This window comes from Notothenia rossii (assembly GCF_949606895.1).
Source record: "Notothenia rossii genome assembly, chromosome: 11".
Classification (NCBI taxonomy): domain Eukaryota; kingdom Metazoa; phylum Chordata; class Actinopteri; order Perciformes; family Nototheniidae; genus Notothenia; species Notothenia rossii.
Window position 1 is genome coordinate 42,421,563 of NC_136910.1, and position 20,964 is coordinate 42,442,526.

Sequence of the window (20,964 nt, forward strand, 5' to 3'; positions counted from 1 at the left end):
GCTAGAGAGGCTTCAAACTGTGTATGAGAATCGGGTTTCACAAACCGGCTGTGTAGATTATCACAGGAAGCAAACACCATGGCATCTTCCAATGCCAGCCAACATCAGGATAGTAAATAAACACTCAGGCTTTCACAACAGCAGTAAATGATCTAGAAATAGCTGGAGGAGTGTATGTTTGCAATAAGCAGATAGAATAACCACAAGCTTCCCTATTGAAGACACTACTCTTACATACTGGGTTATTTATCAAACTGAGATACTTCCTATAATGTCCTGCCATGTGTTATTTTACCTATTTAGCACCCTTGTGTTTGTTTTCTTTTCATAATACACTTCAGAGTTGAACGAGGTGTGCCTTTTCTCATTCCACCTTTTTCTTATTAGGACGAGAGAATATATATAAATTGATATGAAGAATATAGTCATTTTCAGTCGAAAACAAATCAGACACTGAAGACAGACAATACAACATAACATTTCATCATAAAAAGGGTTAAAGCACAGCGTGGGCTAGCAGCAGATGGGGTTCATTTTGGAAAGAAAGACATCCGATGAAAAGAGGAACAAAAAAAAAAATTTTTTTTATTGAGTGCTGAACAAGAACTCATAACTTCACTTACCCGCTGCCCGAGGAAACGTGTCGCTATGTTGAACAACATGTGTTTTGTGGTTATGTTTTATTAAAATAGGCTTGTCTTAGAAGTCTATTTATGGTGTAATATCTACTTAAGATGAGCTGTATTTTCACCCTGCATCTCTCCAACATCATTATTATTTTTCATTACACATATCTGCATGGACTATCCTCTCCGCCTTTATTGTATGCCATTGAGCTTCATGCGACAGCTCATAAGACGAGATAAATACCGTACAGGAAAACAGTTCATCAGCAGACCCTCCTGTTCATAGTCCACTGACCCCACCCAGCCTATTTGTGCTGCCATGCATAGATGCGCTTACAATTATATGAATGGATATTTCGTGTGTTTGGAATCGTTCCCATTGTTCATGTGCACATGACACAGTGGTGACTGAGGTTGTTTTGATTGCATGATTGTTGCTGGGCCTCCTATGTCTTTGATTTAGTCTGCTCAAATAAAGTAGGCAGTTCAGTGAGTCACCATGCGTTGTGTTTGGCGGGGTTAAAGCCTTACTTATTGTGCTTTAGCTGCTCTGTAGCAGGCCTGAGATAGCTTAGCTGTTCAACTCGCTGTAAGATTCAAAAATGTTCTTTTTCATACTACAACGACCTTTTGACTTTTATTTCTCAATTCCAAGGCTGCGAATAAAATAATAGGAAGATTACCTAAGATAAGGAATGAGTAGAATGGATTTGAGTCAAAGGTAATATGATGATGGGAAGCAGGGAAGTATCCCTGGAGACGCTACAGAGGCTAAATGGCCATGGGCTGAAAAAGCAGAATCCGTGTTATCTACAGTTCAAGGTAACAGTGTTATCTGTCTCGTCCCAGTTAATAACTTCCCTCCATTTACTTTGAAAGTAAAGTATGGCCTGGTTTCCTTCTTGTATCATAAGGACACATCATTCATTCACCCCACGCTCCGCTCTCTTCTGCTCTTTGTGCCAGAATGTCTCTATCTTATCTGTCTTCCACACTCTGTGCTCACTTCAAATGACTTGTCCACCTCTCTGAGTGAAAAGCCCGTATTGCTGCAATTCTCTTTTCACTGATTTATTTGCATTCCGTTTGAAATTAATGAAAATGTAGCTGTATAAACCAAGGTTATGTTTGTTTGAGCGTTAGCAAGCCTGCTTCCCAGACGATTGCTTCATCACGGCCCTTTAATCATCGATCTGTGTAACCTGGCTGTATCTACGTAAAACTAAGGCAGTGGGAAGTAGATGAGGAAGAGAGAAGACACAGGCAGAAAGACATTGCGGTTCAAACCACTAGTTTATTGGTTTGATAATTAAAGTCATCCATCAAGCAAGAATGTCAAACATTTGCTGGTTTCAGCCTCCCAGATATTCTTAATGTGCTGCTATTCTTAGCTCTACATCTGTGTGCAGAGAATATCTTGTCTCAGATTGTTGGGACAAAACATCACCATGGGCTGAGCTTTTATTTTATTTTTTTAAACACAATAAAATAATTGAAATGTAGATGAATGTACTATGGATGTAATAACTAGTGGCTTCCCATCCATCCATCCATCTTCTACCACTTATCTGAGTCTGATCGCGGATGTAGCAGTTTCAGTTGCTTCCCTCATTAGAAAATCAAGAGTTAAAAAGATCTAAAATCTCAATGCTACAGCTTTTGTCTTAGTCATAGAACATTTAATACACTTGAATTATACAAGCATGATACACATTTTAACATTGATGATTTTGTTAACTGTTAATCTTCTCTTCCCATCTGTACATTGTACACATTTTGGGTGGCCGTGTACTTTTAAGAGAGCTTCTATTCTTGCTGTTCCTTTGTGTGTATGTGTGAGAAAGAGGGGGGGGGGGGGCGGGGGTCGTGGTGTGTTGAGCTGGGTTATTTCCAGCCTGGAGCGGCAGATCTTGGCAAACACACTCTCTGCCCTACAGTAGTACACCACTAGCTCAGAGTAAGGAAGGGAATCTCATGGCTGACCATGTTGAATACGTGACTTTAATTTTCAGCATTTCAGCAGTGGCTGTGATGATTTTTATTTGAATGTTATTTCTAATAGTTTCCAAACTGTCTTTACGACACTTCTCCTGAAACTCATAAACGACTCATTTATCTGCTCTAACCCCATGAACTACAAAGGTGTGATTTCCCCCCCCTTTAGCTTTTGTCATCAGTTTGTTCTCACCTTTATACAATGACCTCAGCTGAAATATCACTCAGCCTTCTTGGTTTTCAGTGATGCATGCTGATCATCTCAGCCAAGATGTGTAAGATGACATTCTCATATACAGCAACATGCCGAGGAAATAGTTACCAGGGCAAAGATCTCCTGACTGTGATTGGTGAATCGTTGCTCAGAGGGCTGTGATACTCAGTGTGTGGACCACCTCTTTCCATCGTGAGTTGCTGGGGCTTGTGTCGTTTTGTCTAGGCTTCAGAATTGTATATAACTTTAATTATATTTAGGGATTCAACTTGCTTATTGTCTTTATCAATGTATCTGCTGATAACGGTCCCAAACCCTAAGATATTGAGTTTATTATCAATTTAAACAAAGAAACAAATTAGTTTGAGATTTTTGTTGGGAGATCCATTATCAAACTACAGGCAGGTTTATCTTCTTTCAGTTTTAGATAAATAATAATGGGACTCTTTCATCGGACACCTCCTGCTTTTTAAAAATCCTAATTCAAAACTCCCGGTTTGTAACTTGTGTAAACCCAATTGACCCTAACATTATTAAATGTATATTATTATCATCAGATTAACTTGTGCTTTCTCAGCTTTGGCATACTATTTTCAAGCCAGAGAATACATTCTAAAACTTCCACATGTTCAATAGTCCTCACCATAACTAGAAACCTGACTTTGATATGTAACATTGTTGGAGTTGTCCTTTAACTGTTCTAGGGGTTTAGGGGTTACTTATTTACTTCCAAGCCCAGACGTTGTTGATCAAACAGTTTTTTTAATCTTAGTTTTCTCAACCTCAAACTGCTGCTGACTCATGTGTTTTTTTACACATTGATGTTGTCCTGTTATAGAAGGGCTAATAATCAAAGATAATCAACAAAGAGATGCTACCTAGCTCATGGCTTCAGGTAACAGGGTGGGCTGATGTGCGTTATTGACTGGAAAACTACCTGAAGTTCCAATAGTTCATATTATTTCAGATAGCAGCAAAGTAGAAATCTGAATCTTCCAGACTTAGTGCCTACACGTGCCAAGGTACATTTCTGTGGTCTCTAGTCTCGCTAAAGAGTGCGGTGGGTACAGTGTAACGCTGCTGGTGTTTCATAAGACTTACTGGGCTATTCAGTGTGGTGTTCATAAAGGAAATGGAAACCTTGTGTTGCTTTGAAGACATGGAGAGTAAAAAAGGTCTTTGTGTTACTGCAGTGAGCGAAACATCTGCTACTGAAGCAAAGCATTGGCAGTTTGATACTATAGTGCACCGGGACCTTTATACAAGCTCTGTTTGATACTGATGAGCAGTAGGGGAAATGCAGTGGTAACCAGGACTGCACTATTTATTCATGTTGTTCTGTAATCATTGATCAATAACATCTTAGTTTTTCTTTGTAATTCCTGTGATAATTGATACATTTGAACAGCATAGAAATAAACCCCCTTGTGTATTTGCTAGATTATATCTACTTTGGTCAATTACAGATAACTATAATTAGAGAAAGCATGACCTGGATAAATGACATTTTTTACATTTATTTGACCCTTTAAAGGTGGGGTAGGTAATTTTGGAGAATACGGCTCGAGTGCGCTAGAATTTGAAAATACACAACCGGAAAAAATCTGCCACTTCCTTACAGAGCCCCTCCTCCAACACACACGAACGCGCACGTGACCAAGGAGGGCACGAGATAAGTTTGTGCACAGATGGAAGGCTGACAGGCAGGGAGGCAATCCAGTGCTTTTTACAGTACGGCTTCCACAGATGACATCTTTTTATGGATTTTTGGTCAAAGCACTTCAGATATTCATTGCTATCGGGATGTTAAGAGCATTCCATGGAATATAACAAAAAGTGTATCTCGAGCCGGTTTCTCAAACTTACCTACCCCCACCTTTAATGCTAGTTTGTCTTTAAATATAAACTTTGAATGTATTGTTTTCTCTTTTTCTTCTCAGGTCCATACTAAGTTTCACTGTAAGCAAGCACACATTCCAGGATCAGACACCTCCTGCATCGCCTTTTCCTACGATGGCGTGACCCTCGCTTCACGTGGAGGTAAGGCATTCAGTTGACAGTATGCTTCTAACACCACAGCCAGCAGTTGCACAAATTGAGGATGCTTAAGGTCTAATTCTCAGTCTTACTCTTAAAGTGACGTTTTTTAAGCAGAGAAGTATCTTCTCTCTTACTTTGCAAATAAGCAGGCTCCACCACCAACAAAACAAAGAAGATTCACTATAGCAGGGGTGGGGAACCTTTTTCCTCTCAAGGGCCATTTACATTTTTACAATATCCTCAGAGGGCTGTACAAATTATTGACCTCTGCTTAAAAAAACTAAAATCACAGCCCATTCATTTCATGCTGTGCAAAGGAAAAGCAACCTCTTAATCCAGATATCTCACCATGACTCGTGTATGCATGCACGTGCACATGCATGGCATGACCACCAAAACAGAAAGATATGGACACAAGATGTGTGCAAATGTATTTAGTTTCCTATCCATGTGAACATGATTTAAGTGAGTGAGTGGGTGGGGGGGACCTAACCTCCTCTAGGGGGGTCTGGGGGGCATGCTCCCCCGGGAAGTTAAACGCATCAATCTGCTGCACTTTGAGAGCAACATTAGGAGATCTATGGATACATCTCTCAACACCCATATGAAACAGAACTGGAAGCAGATTAATTTTTCTTTATGGATATTTTACAAATCACTCTCCTTTCAAACTGTATTCTTCTTTATTAACAGCAACTTTTTTTTTAATGTCATACAGTATTTTATACCTGTTTACTTTATTGTATTTTTTTATAACTATATTGATCATATAAAGATGTGCCTTTACCTCACTGGTTGTAGAAAAAGCTTCTTATATTCGTTAGCATAGCTAGCTAACCAGATGCTAATAACAACAACGTTATTGACTGTATGATCAGTATGACAGATGAACAAATCGCCACTGGGCTTACATCTAAAGACACAGCCACGCAGAAACTGCAGCATGTGTACGGCTCCTTATCGGTACTGCAATTTCTGAAGTGCTGGAGCGGCGTTCTTGTGCTCTCCGTCAGAACTGCACCCCTATCAGTCGGTTATGGCTAGAAAGGATCCGTCTAGTGTAAAACTCTCGCGATAGTTTGCAAGTCACGTGGCTGAATGTTTACGTTTGGCAGGCAGCCTTTCAGTTACGATCGTTAACATCAGTGGGCCACAGCAAATGATGGTGAGAAGCTAAACTATCTATTAATTATGTAAATTACAGGGAGTGTGATTGTTTAAATAGGGTGTTAGCGGTCTTGCTGTTCAAAGAAGAATGACAACACTGTAGATCACCAACACTATGGTTTATTTTTTATTCACAGGCAAGTCAACGTTGTCGCAGTAAAAGTCCCAAGATAGCTCCTGGTGCAATACAATGTTCCCTTTCAGTGTTTTACTATTATGTCTGATGTTTCTCTATTAATATTGCTGCTGCATTAATGTGTATGTTGCATATTACTGCTGGAGGTGTGTTTCCGAGCAGCTCCAACGAGAGTTACAACGAGAACGTGACGTCATATTTACACAAGACGGATCCTTTCTAGCCATAACCCTGTCAGTCGGGACATATACCACGTGATGACACGTTAGGCTCGTGTTGTGTCCAAGGACCCTGACCTTGGCCAGGAAAAACAGGCACTCGCTTGTTTAATTTTTTTGCGGTCTAGATTTCTTACATTTTTTTCTTTTTTGGGTGTGTTTATAAATTACCTCGAGGGCCGTACCAAATTGTCTCGCGGGCCGTATACGGCCCGGAGGCCGGAGATTCCCCACCCCTGCACTAGACCTACTGTATAGAGACGGAAACTCTTGAGTTACTCCCTGGCATGTGACCCAGTCAGGAAGTTTCTGACACAAAGACAAACAGCCCATAACTCTGTGCAAGAGTCCTTCAGTCAACATTTTTATGTAATGTAAATAAAAATAACTCTAATCAAGAAAAGAGAAAGTAAATAACTGTCTGAACTTTCTGTAAATATCATCATTTAAAGTCTGTCCGACCTGTTGTCTCCATCTATTTTCTAGGCGATGACACTCTGAAGGTGTGGGATATACGCAACTTCAAGAAGCCCGTGAACGTAGCTACGGGTCTAACCAACTACTTTTCAATGTGAGAATTTTAAACTTTCTTCGAAAATCAGCTTGATTCATGTAAATAATGTGTGAATTATGAACTGATGATAATGTATGGGTGTCGTTTTCTCTGCCAGGACCGACTGCTGCTTCAGCCCTGATGATAAGCTTCTTGTTACGGGGACCTCTGTGAAGAAAGACGAGGGAAATGGAAAGTTGGTTTTCTATGAGCGAGCTTCCTTCCAGAAGGTCTATGAAATAGAAGTGCCCAAAACAGTAAGTCCTGCCTTAATCTTCACGACCACAGCTGCTCTATTTGAAGGATGTTTTTCAACGGGTTGATTTGTTGCAAACCAAAATGACCCAAAATGATGTGTAGAGGAAAACAAACATAATGAATCCACTATGACACATAATGAAAACAATGTGTATGTCATTCTTCATTCCATGTAAGGAGTCTGGGCTTAAATAAATTGCTGCCTCTAAATGTTTTTTGGTTAAAACTCCATGAAAACTACAGCCGTCTAAGGACTTCATTATGGCAGCAGGACAGATTTGACCGACAGAAAATGGAGGTTCAGTTAAGTTCCTATCTAACCCAACATGAGATGTTGCCAACGGATTAGAACTTTCTTTTTGTCCTATTCGTTACATTGTACCAGCAACTATGTAGAAGTGTTCACCAGGGTAAATAATAGAGACGTATCCAGAATGGTGAGCAGAGTTGTGTCAGCAGTATCTGTTATGTATAGATATGGAGTGATTATACTAAAACACCTTTAAAAGGGAATTTGGTTTCTTTATTTTTTGTAAATCAAATATCAAATTCCCAGATTATGAAGCAGGGACTAAACATTTCCCCTTTAAATTACTGCCTGTCCGAAGCTAGTCGTATTTCAGAGACTCCCTGGATGACAGATTGACGGTGGCACTGTTTTGGGGAAAACACAGGAGGAATACGAGTATGAATTATTGAGGGGTATGGAGGCAAAAGACGAGGAAAGTAAAGAAAAAAAATACAGGCCACCTATGAGAAAGTAGAGTAATGTGACCTTTCCCTACTGCAAGTCATTCCCACAAACCTTTGGCAAGACAGCTATTAATGCTTTTATATTCCTTTAAGTTACATTTGAAATTGAATTATCTACAAACACAAGCAGCGTGTTCCATTCTATGCACCCCACCGTCAAACATGTTGGCATGCTGTGTATTTTATACTAATCTTGCTTTCTCAGAAATCCATTTGTGGTGAGGGCTACCAGCCATAGGTGCTGAAATAAAGGGCAGAGGTGCTGTCTTCAGTAAAAATACTTTTTTGTAGCTTCCTGCTCCTCCTCTCCTTTTCAACAGATTGAGTACTGTATATCTGTAGTCATAACAGTGAGGTCTGACAGACGCTAATGGCTTCTAGCTTGGTCTGCCTTACTAAGGCATGACACTTTAACATGAGCAACGTCTTCGAGAGAGGAGGAAAGGGACAAAAGCTGGGTTTGTGTGTCCAAGCGTCCCACTGTCCTGCCAGCCAGCTGTTAGCTTGCAAACCTTGGCACAGCATACACTCTTAGTGCACAGTTGCACTAACTGAGGGGAGTGAGCTCTGCGCTTAATGTGACCCATTTAATATTTTTTACTTGAATAAATATATTCTTATCTATTGACATTTTGTTATCTTAAGAAGACCTTTTAGAGTTATTTAAACTGTCAAATTCTAAAGAAGGATGATTGTTGAATTCAAAGGGCAGTGTGAGCTCGTCTGAGGTTAGAATACAAAATGACTGAGTTTTGTGTTAACTTTAATTGCACAATAATTAGTTTTAGCATCAATATACTTCCTGTCAGTACCTCGGTGTCCCTTCACTTAAGAGGGTCCACAACAACAATCTGTCTCACCGTGATGGGACACTAGTGGTTGTGCAAGGGTCTCAAAATGAATACCGTATGTTCTACATTCTGTATAGAAAGTGTTGCTTCTGTACTTCTTTTTAATAGGTATAGCTCATGTGTTGTTAGAAAAGGACATTTGACAAAAGACAGCTAAATGGTTCACCTCAATCAAAACACACTGGTGATAATGGTGTCACTCAACAACTGTAGGTTTAATCTTATCCTTATAAGTTGTATTTAAGGTCTTCCTGCAGAGTCATTCCAACTCACTTCACCATGGTTACAAAATCGCTATAGGCAGCCTCAAAGAAAGACCTGAGATACTTTGGGTCAAAGAGTATGTATAAACTTAACAACCCACCTCCTGTACATCAATCCATGGACACTTTTCTTCTCTTTCACTTTACAGAAGTGGGTACACATTTGGAAGTGAGTTTTCCATTGGCTTTCCACTCGTTCCACCATCTACCATTTTGAAACTCAGGCTCATTTCCCCTGGAAAGACGGCAAAAGCTCTTCCCATCTGCTCACCCTTTTTGCTGCAGAAATGTCCCGCTAGTTTCCCACAGAATCCATCCCTGTGCCACATAAAACAATCCGGTCTAGATACTGCTTCTTGCTGCCAAATGTCTTGGCAATATTTTTTATTTGTGTTAATTGTTACCTCTTAAAAGTGATATGGTCATGTTTTCAACACTTTAATGAGCCTTTCATTTTCCTTAAAACTACTGCCGAGAAAATCCACTGACGTGTCTTAGTTTACACAGATTTGAGCAGCTTCTTGCCATCTTTCTTGTCATGTAACCTCATTAGAGGTTGAGAGTAATATGTAAGGAGAGTTTTTTGGAGGGAACGGTAAGGGTAAGCTGCCAGATTGCCCAGCCTATTTTTATGTGTTTTATGGCATTTTACTGTATGATCAAATTTGCCCCTCATCCCACATATTGTACACACCCAATGGCATCATTAACTTTACCCTCTTTAAAAAGTGAAAATGTAGCTTTGCTGCAGATCAGCTTTGTGTGGTTGACATGCACTCAGTGAACCTGATGAATGTGCTATTTACTATGTTTACATCAGCCGTCTGCTCCTCGGATGGCCCAAGAATTTAAGTGCAGTCTTTATAAAGTGGCGTACCAGGCAGGCGAGTGAAAGGAAGGGCCACCAATCATCTCTACCTAAACAGTCTACATAACCCCAGACCTGGATTCTGGGGTACACTTTGGAGCAGAGACTGTTTTAGGCCCATTGGGTAAATACTTCGGACACTCTTAAGCTTAATTTAGTTCATCAAAAGGGTCAGAAACCAGGTGAGACCAAGCTGACTATCGCATTTGGCTGGATCCCAAATCGAACACCTGCCATCATCATGCACTTTCTGTAAACATGCGAATATATGTTTGTGTCCTGTACGCAACTTAAGTGCATGTGTGTATCCATAGGTACTTGATATTTTGTGATTACCTTTAATTGGCAAATCTGGCGAAGTCCTTTTGTTATATCTCTGTCTCTCATCTCTTGACAGTTGACCTACAAATAATCAACCAATTTCATCCACCAAAGATTGTTAGTATTTATGATAGTGACCTTATTAAATGGATTGGGTATCAACCAAAAGTTAGTTCCAGTCCCAGTAATTAATTATCTAGTAAAAACACAATGAAATAAACCTTGTAGAAAATAAAAACATTGCACTTTCCTAAAACTAAGGTTGATACAGGATAATTTCCCCACCAGTTATGTGTAGTTACAGTCTCATGACCTTACACATTACGCCAAATCATATCCATCAGTGATACAGACATATTTAAAAATGAAAAAGTAAAATATCACTGTATTTGGATCAATACTGGTAAATGAATCTTAATTAGGAGACCTGTATAAGAATGTGTATTGGGTGATAAACCGTGGCAGCAGCATACCCAATATGATTTTCATATTACATTTTGAAATCTGATATTGGCTTACAGGTGTTTTTAATTCAAAATGATCAGAATAATTAGAATAAAATGCTGAAAAGTTGAAAAAATGCACGTCAGGATGCTGCTAGAGAACCATTGAACCATAACCCTACTATGTACTTTATGATGCTTCTTGGCATGTAATGGGGTCCCCTTCACTTGTTGCCGATTGCCCACGCTACACTAAGTATCTCATGCTCAATTGCTCTTAAACAGTGAGCTGTACCATGCTCTTCAGCAAGGCCTTTGATACCAATGGTCAGTCTTTCATCCTCGCAGAGCAGTCGGGCTTGAAAAGTGAAAGGGATGCCTTAACTGTGTTCTTTCTTGTGCATCTAACCCAAGTAAGTCTTGCGTCATGTAAAAGCCAATCGTTCCAGTAAGGCAGTTCATAATTACTGAGTTCTCGGACATGTGCCCACTCGGTGTGTAGCTGAGGTGCTAATTTGATGATTGTCCTTTCCCTGACTGCGTTCAGCTGGTCTGTGCAGCCAAGTCTTTCAGAAGCATTGCACATTTGGATCCACTCGCCATGGACCAAACAAGGAACACAGCTGTGACTGTGGTGTCCCGTTACTGCTGCATAACTTTATATCATAATCACCATACTTAATGGGTGAGTCGCTGTTGTCTTATTTATCCATAATCAACTTTTGGTACTTTAATCTGACGGGACAAAAAAGGCTGCTACCGAAGAACTGACTGATTAAAGTGTCCTCCTTCATGATGTGATGTAATTTTGTGGACGTGAAGCGTAAACATGGGTTTCTAGACTATAAACATACTGCTCTGCATATTTGGAGAGCAGTTTTACTGTTGGACTGGACTGAGCTGGGCTTGGCTGTGGGCTCCTCAGTGGATCCAGCTGGGGTGGGGGGCCCCTCTGAACGCCTCTGCTCTCTCTCTCACTGGTTTCACTGCTGACAGGATGATTTGTTTGGGTCTGATGAGGTTATTTTCTCAACTTGGCCGGGCTGCACTAACCTGGCCGTTGTTTTGTTTTACGGCCTGATTCGTCGTGCTATGTTGTGTTGCAGTGAATTCCTTTAGCTCTGACGGTACCTGCGGAGTGTAACAACATTCCTAACTGTCGTCTCAGCCGTCCCTCTCCTGTAGGGACTGTCCGTGTTGCTTTAGCAACTCTGACGGGGCAATTTATAACTATTACACATTTACACTGAAGCACATCCATAGTGGGATTTCAATGTGCAAAATGCATACATGTTGATACATGTTTCTAAAAGTGATGAGCGGTTTATAAAAACAGAATCTCCCTAAAGTCCAACAGAGCAGATTTGTATTTGTTCTTTTGTAATTTAACTGTTTTAATGCAAAGTTAATACAGTGCAAACCCTTTTTTGTTTTGTGCCTATTAAGTCCTATAATATAATTATTTGTACATGTTATCCGTGCATAAATGGTTTATGTGAGGCTCACGTTAAGGACATCCTTTTTAAAGCATTTTCTAGATCCTTCTATCAATTACAGCCGGCTCATGATCTGGTTGAGCAGATTAACCCTCATCTGTCCCATGAGCTACACACCACTGAGCTGTTGGCCTCACACTGTAGAGGTTCGGTTCAAATTTAAGCAGATTCTGAACAATTTTAAGTCAAAAAGTCTTATTACATGTCATACTTGCATGAAAATATTGGAAGATAATTAAGCTGTATTTACAAGATAAGAGAAATGTATTGTACATGGAATATTGGGTGTATTTTTTATATTTATATTTTATTTGATAATTTGCATTTATGTTTGGATAGATTTCATATATAGGTATATTGAAGTGAAAACAACTAGCCCTGCTTACATTTTCTATATGTACATGCATGAGTACGTACACATACATGTTTCTCCTCTTGTGCGTGTGTCTGTGATTGAGATTCCTTCCCATGGTATCCTGGTGGGAAGCTGAACAGCTGGGCGCTAAGCAGCTTTCACCGTCACAGAATCTGGACATCCCAGTCGTAGCGCTTCTCTTACCCACCCCCCATCCAACGCCCCTGTCCCCCCCACCCAGACTGCCTACTCTGTTCCACATAAAGACCAGTGCTTTCTAAATGCTGTACAATTACTAGACGTATACATGACACGCTTAAACACAACTCGTCACAGGAAGTTGTGATGCTCTAATAATGTGTGTAGAGGCTTTACTGCAGCTCTCTACAGAAGCTCACATATCACAGAACGAACAGAGGGTCTTCATCCCTGTGTGTGTATTTCTCTCTCTACCCCTCTTTCACTTTCTGTCTATCTCTCCCACACACACACACACACACACACACACACACACACACACACACACACACACACACACACACACACACACACACACACACACACACACACACACACACACACACACACACACACACACACACACACACACACACACACACACAAACACACACACACCTCTGGATACATGTGGTCCCATTTGCCTATTGGCACTGGGCCATCTGTCACACACAGACTGAGGGATCCAGTCCTCATCCCAACATCCAAATATAGTCAACTGGAGCAGCAGAGCAGGCTGGGACTGATCCCCACTGTACCACAACCAACCTGGGTCACACACTCACAATACTGAAGACAATCAAATATGACCGCCACCTTTTGTCAGCAGAGAAGCAGAAACTTACTTCATATTTTAACTACTCTCAACCTGCTGTGAGCTGCTGCTTTAAAGCATGACATATTCTCCTCACACTCACTACCTGCAGTTACTGGATAATAAACACTGTGTTCTTTCTGTGTATTTCAGAGTGTCGTCCGCTGCCTGTGGCACCCCAAACTTAACCAGATAATGGTGGGAACTTCGAGTGGCCTGGCCAAGGTCTACTATGACCCTGTTAAAAGTCACAGGTAAGTTCAGTTAGACCTTTTAGAAAACAGACTGGTGTTATTTTAGCTTCTTTTTAAACAATTCCCCTTTATTTTCTTTGCAGTCACAGCCTATAATAACTTTATAGATAAAAATCTATAAAATCACATGCTAGAGCCACACTGTTGCACTACCATTTCATTTCCATCAACACATTGTAAATACAGTTTTAACATTAGCATGCAGCTACATCTCTATCTGTGTTTAAGACTGATGGATAAATAGATAGGTACTTTATCGGTCCTGTTAGAAAAATATCACTCGTCACCAGCTTGAGCTTCAATATCAGGATTCATGTATTTATTATCCTTGCAAGAATGGAGGTGGTCATCACATACAGAGCATTTGATACAACTAGTTCCTGAACAGTGTCCTTCACATGCTTTTATACAAGAGAGGGTGTTACACAGTCACAAGATGGAGGAATACCGGTTCAAAGCAGTATTCAATGTTTAGTTTAGATTAGCTAAGACCCACGTCAGAAATGATCATGCTTGTCATATGTCTATCTCCATAGAGGCTGAATCATCATGTTAATCGTTGTCACATAGCTATCATATGCCTAAAACAGTGTGTCCTGACTTCTGGGTAATCAATCATACATCCTGTCGTGTACACAGCTACGTAGGGCCTTTGTTATCATGTGTACTCTGATATTGGAAGAGTACATTCAGTATTTCCTCAACAGATCCCAAATTGGGAAAGGATTTTTTTGCAGCAGCAAAGTGTATCTTTAAAAATCTTTAAAGGTGGATGAAAGTATAAACATAATAAAATGAACTGAAATAACAACAAAAACAATAAACAGCATATAAAGTACATAAGAATACTATATATACAATGTTCTAGAAAATGTAGACTGTTTCACAATATATTACAGTAGCCGGAAACATATAATAATAATAATAATAATAATAATAATAATACATGTGATTTATATAGCACTTTTCCTGTTACTCAAAGCCCTTTAAATATATATCATATCATAATCATATATACATATACATACTGTAACTGCAAATAATGTTGTTCAATACATTTATTGTTGGTGTCCTCAGGTGAATTAAAGAAAACAAGACAGGCTTTACCCTTCACCTCCTTTTCCTACATGAAACATTCAAACAGCATCATGTGTAACTAACTGGCTCTTTTCCAGGGGGGCTAAGCTGTGTGTCGTGAAGAGCCAGCGCAAGGAGAGACAAGCAGAGACCCTAACACAAGATTACATCATCACACGTAAGTTCTTCCTTGCCCATTTAAACACTTACATCCATACCTTCTTCAAATGTGACAAGTGGACCTTATTCGAAGCTTCCTCCTTCTTTCACTAAAAGTAAACCAGCCAGATAGCATGCTACCTCTCTCCTGCTGTTCTCTCACACACACGCAGAAACATTTAAACACTCAATCTTATACTGGGGGGGCTTTTCAAAGAATAGAGTGGTAAGAGCTTTTACGGGCCCATTAGCTGATGTAGCAGGGTGTAGATGAGTGGAGCGACAGCCGCAGGGCACCGTGCCACGCTGCGCCCATGTGCTCTGCAGGCACAGGATCACGCTAGGGACAGCAGCCTCTCCTGCTCTGATGGCGTGATCGCCTGCTGGTCCACAACACACACACACACACACACACACACACACACACACACACACACACACACACACACACACACACACACACACACACACACACACACACACACACACACACACACACACACACACACACACACACACACACACACACACACACACACACACACACACACACACACACACACACACACACGACCCCCCCTACCTGTCATCCTGTCATATCGCAGACACACGAGGCTGTCATCTCCATTGTGCGTGCCTCTCGCTCTTTTGACCCCATACTAAAGTCGTGGTCCTACACGAACGGAAAAGCTGCTGACACGTCGCCCCTGATTGGCTGCTAAGACCGATTCAGACACAATTTATTGTTTGGGCTACTGCAGCTTCTTCAGATGCAGCATGTTATTTCATTGCCATGCCAACAGGGTGTGAAATAGGCAGTGGATTGGGCTGCTACAAGCGGAGAGTGACGCACTTGATGCCCTGGCACTGGAAAATTAGAGGGGACAGGAAGCAAGTGATGGCCCATTGAGAAAAGCGAGGGAATCTGTTAACAGTAACCTTTTTGCTTAATGTAGCGTGGAGGAGAAGAATTAACACTGAACAGCGACACAACTCCTGAATGGAAAATCACTTTATCTAGCCCTTTACTAAAGTGTCTCTTTGTAACCTCTGAGGATAAGAGCAGAGCATACACACACACACACACACACACACACACACACACACACACACACACACACACACACACACACACACACACACACACACACACACACACACACACACACACACACACACACACACACACACACACACACACACACACACACACACACACACACACACACACACACACACACACACACACACACAGTTTCTCCTTTAAGGGCACTCATTCACACTTACTTATGCACACGTTCACTCACACACTCGTGGATTTAAGTGCTGGGGCCTTTTATTGTGATAGTGTTCACAAAAGTGTGAAAGAGTAGCAGATTGATTGTCTGAATATAAACATGGGGGATAGAACGAGTGTGTTGGTGAGCAATGAGGCAGAAAGAGCACACACGAGGAGAGATGCTGCCAGAGGTCAACAGGTGTGTGTGTATATTTGAGCCAAAGCAGAGTATCTTCTGTAGGTATAAGGTGTAGTAGTAGGTTATACTGTGTTTCTTCACTTTGTGTTTGAAAACACTGCCAAATCTCAGCTTTAATTGTCTTTACTTAGAGATGTAGCGCTATACATGCACTGCAAACACTGACCATATTGCCAGGTGCCCTGCTTGCTTATTTATGCCTCTGTGTTATTTGATCTTTCAGTTTCCAAAGCAACTTGATTATCCTTGTTTACCTTGTGTGTCTCCAGCTCATGCCTTACCCATGTTCAGAGAGGCCCGGCAGCGGAGTACACGGAAACAGCTGGAGAAGGACCGACTGGACCCAAAGAAATCCCACAAACCTGAGCCTCCTGTGTCCGGACCAGGTAAAGTGCTTTATTTGTTGTTGTTGCTTTCACTTGTGCTAAACATTAGCTTCCCAGAATAAACAAAAACTTAGAAGAAAATAGAGTTACAGGAAAGGCATGCAATAGCGTGTACAATGAGTGTCCCTGGGAGACAAGTCAAAGCAATAACAACTGAGAAACGCTCATTTGAATGCGAGTAAAGTAACAAGCAACAGCTACAGTACTATCGTTATGTTTTGAAAGCGTATATATACGTCATATACGATACGATATACTTTATTGTCCCCGTAAGGAAATTTGTCCTGCAGTTCCGCATACATGCACATATACAAACATAGTGGACATTAACGTCATGTTATTAACTGGATGAACACAGGATCATGTTTGAGTCAGATGTCCATATTTGTTGATGTGTCAGTATTATGCAACCCAGCTGAAGTCCAGAGCTCATTGTATTTCGCTGTTGCCTCATATTTTCTAACTGCTGGGACATAATGATAGCTTGTGAACTTTATTCGGAACCTATGGTCAATCTCTGTGGTGTTATTATAATACACACTTTCACAAATTCTAAACTAAAGCACGATCATGGACACAGTTTGAGCTTACTTTCAATAAGTCGAGGCGCAAGACAACATTTCCAGCTTCAACGTATTCCAGCTGGTTTATTGCTTTCTATGTTTGGTTTTACTTTCACTCACATTTTTCTCAGATTGGAAAAAACTGGTTTGAAGTATTTTCAAATCAAATCAGGTTTTATTTATATAGCACATTTTAAAAACGATTTTTATTATTACATGTAGAGCCAAAGTGCTGTACATGCAAATAATAAATCACACATTACTACAATCGCAAACAGAAGACAATAAATGACAACAGCAAATATAAAAATCAAACACAGGGAAATGTCATGAGAATTTGAACATAAACCATACAAATAGTAGCACCGTTTTAGAACACATGTTATGAACATGATACCCAAACTAACTAAAAGAGCCACGACTTGCATTCAAAGGAAGGTTTTATTGACAGTTTGATATATTTAAGGTTTCTTTGTTATTCTTCACTTTAAATAAGTTGTACCGTAGTAACAACTTAGATAATTTGGCCTTCATTGGAAATCAAACCACTTAGCTGAATGATAATGAATAAGGGTTTATTGTGTGTACACGTAGAGTATCAGGTTCAGAGGAGGACAGGAAATTACATTTGAATAGTCTGCAAATTAAAATGCAGGTCCATTTTATAAAAATAATGTGGCTTTTAGAATACAGGCTTCCTTTTATATTGTTTATCCTGTGTGTGGAATAACTTTGCATAAGAGGGAGACAATGTTTGGTGGTTGGCTGTTTGCTTACAAGCACTGGAACGAGATGCCTCTCAATCCCCTAAACAACCCTGCTGCCCAACTGTAACAGGAAATCTGTGTGTGTGCACATGCATGTGTGTATCCTATCCTTGATCTTTCAGGACTACCGTAAGAATGTCCTCCCCCAGAACTCCATTAGGTGCACTGAAAGACAGTCAACAGCACTGAAGTACTGTAACTACCACAAAGATCAGTGTAGCTTTAACACACTACTTCCTGGAGTTAGGAAGAAAAATGTGTGTAACAACATTCGACCTAAAATGCTATAAATCTAAAATGCTGTTGCCAACAGAGCATCAACTTTGTTCTGTTGTCTATCCAGCTGATGATATAGTTAAAGGAATAGTTCAACATTTTGTGAACTCCGATTATTCTCTTGTGGCTAAGATTGAGCCTAACAATTAAACTGAGACGGAGGGAAAGAGCGAGCTTCTTCAAAGTGGAATTTGTAAAAACACTACCTGGCAAAAGAGCCGCGTTGACAGAGAAAGAAGACAGAGAAGGTGAAGAGGGAGAGTGATAGAAAACTAGATCAGTAAGTAACACAGCTTGCCTACCTATTAACACCATTGGTGCTTACTTTATTCATAGCACTGAGTTTAAGGTTTCTAGTTTTTGCGGATTTGTACATTTACTTGCTTTGGTCACTAGTGTTAGCCAGGCTGCTAGCAGTAACCATGTTGCTAAAGATATATAAACACGTCATTTAATCTCATTGTTCAAACCTGCACCTACATTAATACCACTTGAAACACTTTCCTATTACAGTTAACACATTATTTGTCATGTGCTAACTTGTGTGTGTCAGCGTGAATAGTGTGTCATACTGTAGTCATGTCCTAATTCTGTCCTCATTAAACATGTGTTTTTATTGTAGCTAAGTCTGAACTACGTATAATCCTGTAAATGTTTCTCCTGATAGGTCGTGGAGGAAGAGTAGCAGCTCATGGAGGAACTCTGTCTTCGTTCATCGTGAAGAACATTGCTTTAGATAAAACCGACGACAGTAACCCACGACAGGCGATCCTCCGTCACGCCCAGGAAGCTTCAGATAACCCGTACTGGGTTGCTCCGGCATACACACTGTAAGAAACTCTAATTTCCTCATTTGAGTTATTTACTGTTACTCCCAGTCCCCCTCATCTCCTCTCATTTCTGGGCTAGCTCTCATTAGCAGACGGTGTAAGATGAGTATCCGAAGCGTTACTCATGCTATTGTGATGGTTCTTGGGTTTCTTCCTACCAGTGTGACACATACATGTTTAAAGAGTTTTACAGGTACACACTCCACACTGCCAAAAGGAGCGTAATGGCCAACTTTAGATCTTTATCGAGCTCAGACAGCTATGTAAACGTGGAACAAAGCTGCAGCCAAACACAGACTGGTTACAACACTCTAGTTAAATAAAATACACTAGTGATGTACATTATAGTAGATGAATCTAATAAAGTACAATTCCTCTGCACTTTGTAGCTATTTCATCTGCGTCCTTAAGCCTCCGATGGCCTCTATAGAAGAAAGGATTTTTCCAAAGCTGTTTTATTAAATTCTTAAATCATGCATTTCATCACAGCTCCGTCATCTGGTTGTTATCTTTAATTTGCTGTCCATTGCTTTGCTCTAAAGTTGTCCGGAGAATAAAAGATCTGCTTAATAATGACCCATCATTGTTTCCCTTCAGTACCCAGCCAGAGCCCATGTTTGCAGAGGAATCAGAGGAGGATGAGGAAGCTGAGAAGGAACCCGAGTGGAAGAAACGCAAGATCTGAGGAGCCATAGCAGCAGCTCATTTTATATTAGATGGCAGACAGGGTGGGCCTGTGTTTGTATATTCATCACAGTAACCATGAGGTCTCAGGATCAATCCAAAACAATGGGTTACACTCAGATACTGTGCATTGGAGCATCACTTAAGTTACTCAATTGTACAGACCCTGACCTCCCTCGTAAAGTTTGCATATATGTATTTATGTGCCTACTTCTGTGTTAAGACGCAGCACACACATGTGTAGGCATTTTAACTGTGCAAGCATAACATAGTTTTATACCGTTTTGTTCATGTTCCCCTCATTGCAATTCAACCTTTGGTAGAACTTGGCTTTTTATGTCGTTTTTTGATTTTATTGACTTTATTTTCATCATTTCTATTGTCCTATCCTCCCACAACCCTGGAGTTTTCTAATGCCTCATAAATTGTCTCCAGATTTTGTGGTCTGGTTGTGTTCATCAAACTATGAAGCGCAGTTTACTAGTTTGTAAAAAATAAATTGCTAAGAAGTACACAATCTTGCAGCCAATTCCATTCTTTTGTAGTTTGTTATTTTACAAGGTTTGACTTGATTACGAAGCTGTGCAGTTTTATTTGATGTGATATACAACACTTCTCTTCCCTTTTTGATTCCATAGATTTCTTTCCTACGTTCTATATTTCACCTATAAAGGGATTTGTATTCTCTTGTCAAATGTATATTTATTTGATCTCAAATTAAGTGATATCTGTTTTGACCACCTGATCAAAGGCATTCTTCTGCCAAAAACGTTTTTATGGGGCACTGGCTCCAATCTGCAGATATAAAGCACACCCTGTCCTCGCAGAGCCTGGGTGATTGATAAACTTCACTGTAGATAAGAAATGACAAAAATTATAATAATCTTATTGTCAAGGTCCACTTTCATCCATACCTCTCAGTCTTAGGAGGAATATGAAATGCAACCTTGAGCCCAAGTACCAAATAGTTTGTCTCTTGGGGCTCCAATTGCTTCCCCACTTAAATGTGTTAAACTTACAAAAGCAAATAATGTTGAAATAACTGTATTGTATAGCACACCTACAACATGGTGGAGCTTTTTCTCTATTTTCTCTTTGTGT

At 40.3% G+C, this 20,964-nt stretch overlaps 1 protein-coding gene across 1 annotated transcript in view; it reads left to right on the forward strand.

Annotated features, from left to right (window-relative positions):
* The window catches only part of wdr70 (WD repeat domain 70), a 42,245-nt gene extending 21,865 nt beyond the window's left edge, over window positions 1-20,380 (forward strand). Inside the window, exons 11-18 of the mRNA XM_079660478.1 lie at window positions 4,776-4,875; window positions 6,883-6,967; window positions 7,068-7,206; window positions 13,543-13,643; window positions 14,819-14,898; window positions 16,627-16,743; window positions 19,017-19,179; window positions 19,777-20,380. Of these exons, the coding sequence (XP_079516604.1) occupies window positions 4,776-4,875; window positions 6,883-6,967; window positions 7,068-7,206; window positions 13,543-13,643; window positions 14,819-14,898; window positions 16,627-16,743; window positions 19,017-19,179; window positions 19,777-19,864 (873 nt within the window). The 3' untranslated portion in view covers window positions 19,865-20,380. The remainder of the gene's footprint in view (window positions 1-4,775; window positions 4,876-6,882; window positions 6,968-7,067; window positions 7,207-13,542; window positions 13,644-14,818; window positions 14,899-16,626; window positions 16,744-19,016; window positions 19,180-19,776) is intronic.
* Window positions 20,381-20,964: the final 584 nt, after the last annotated feature.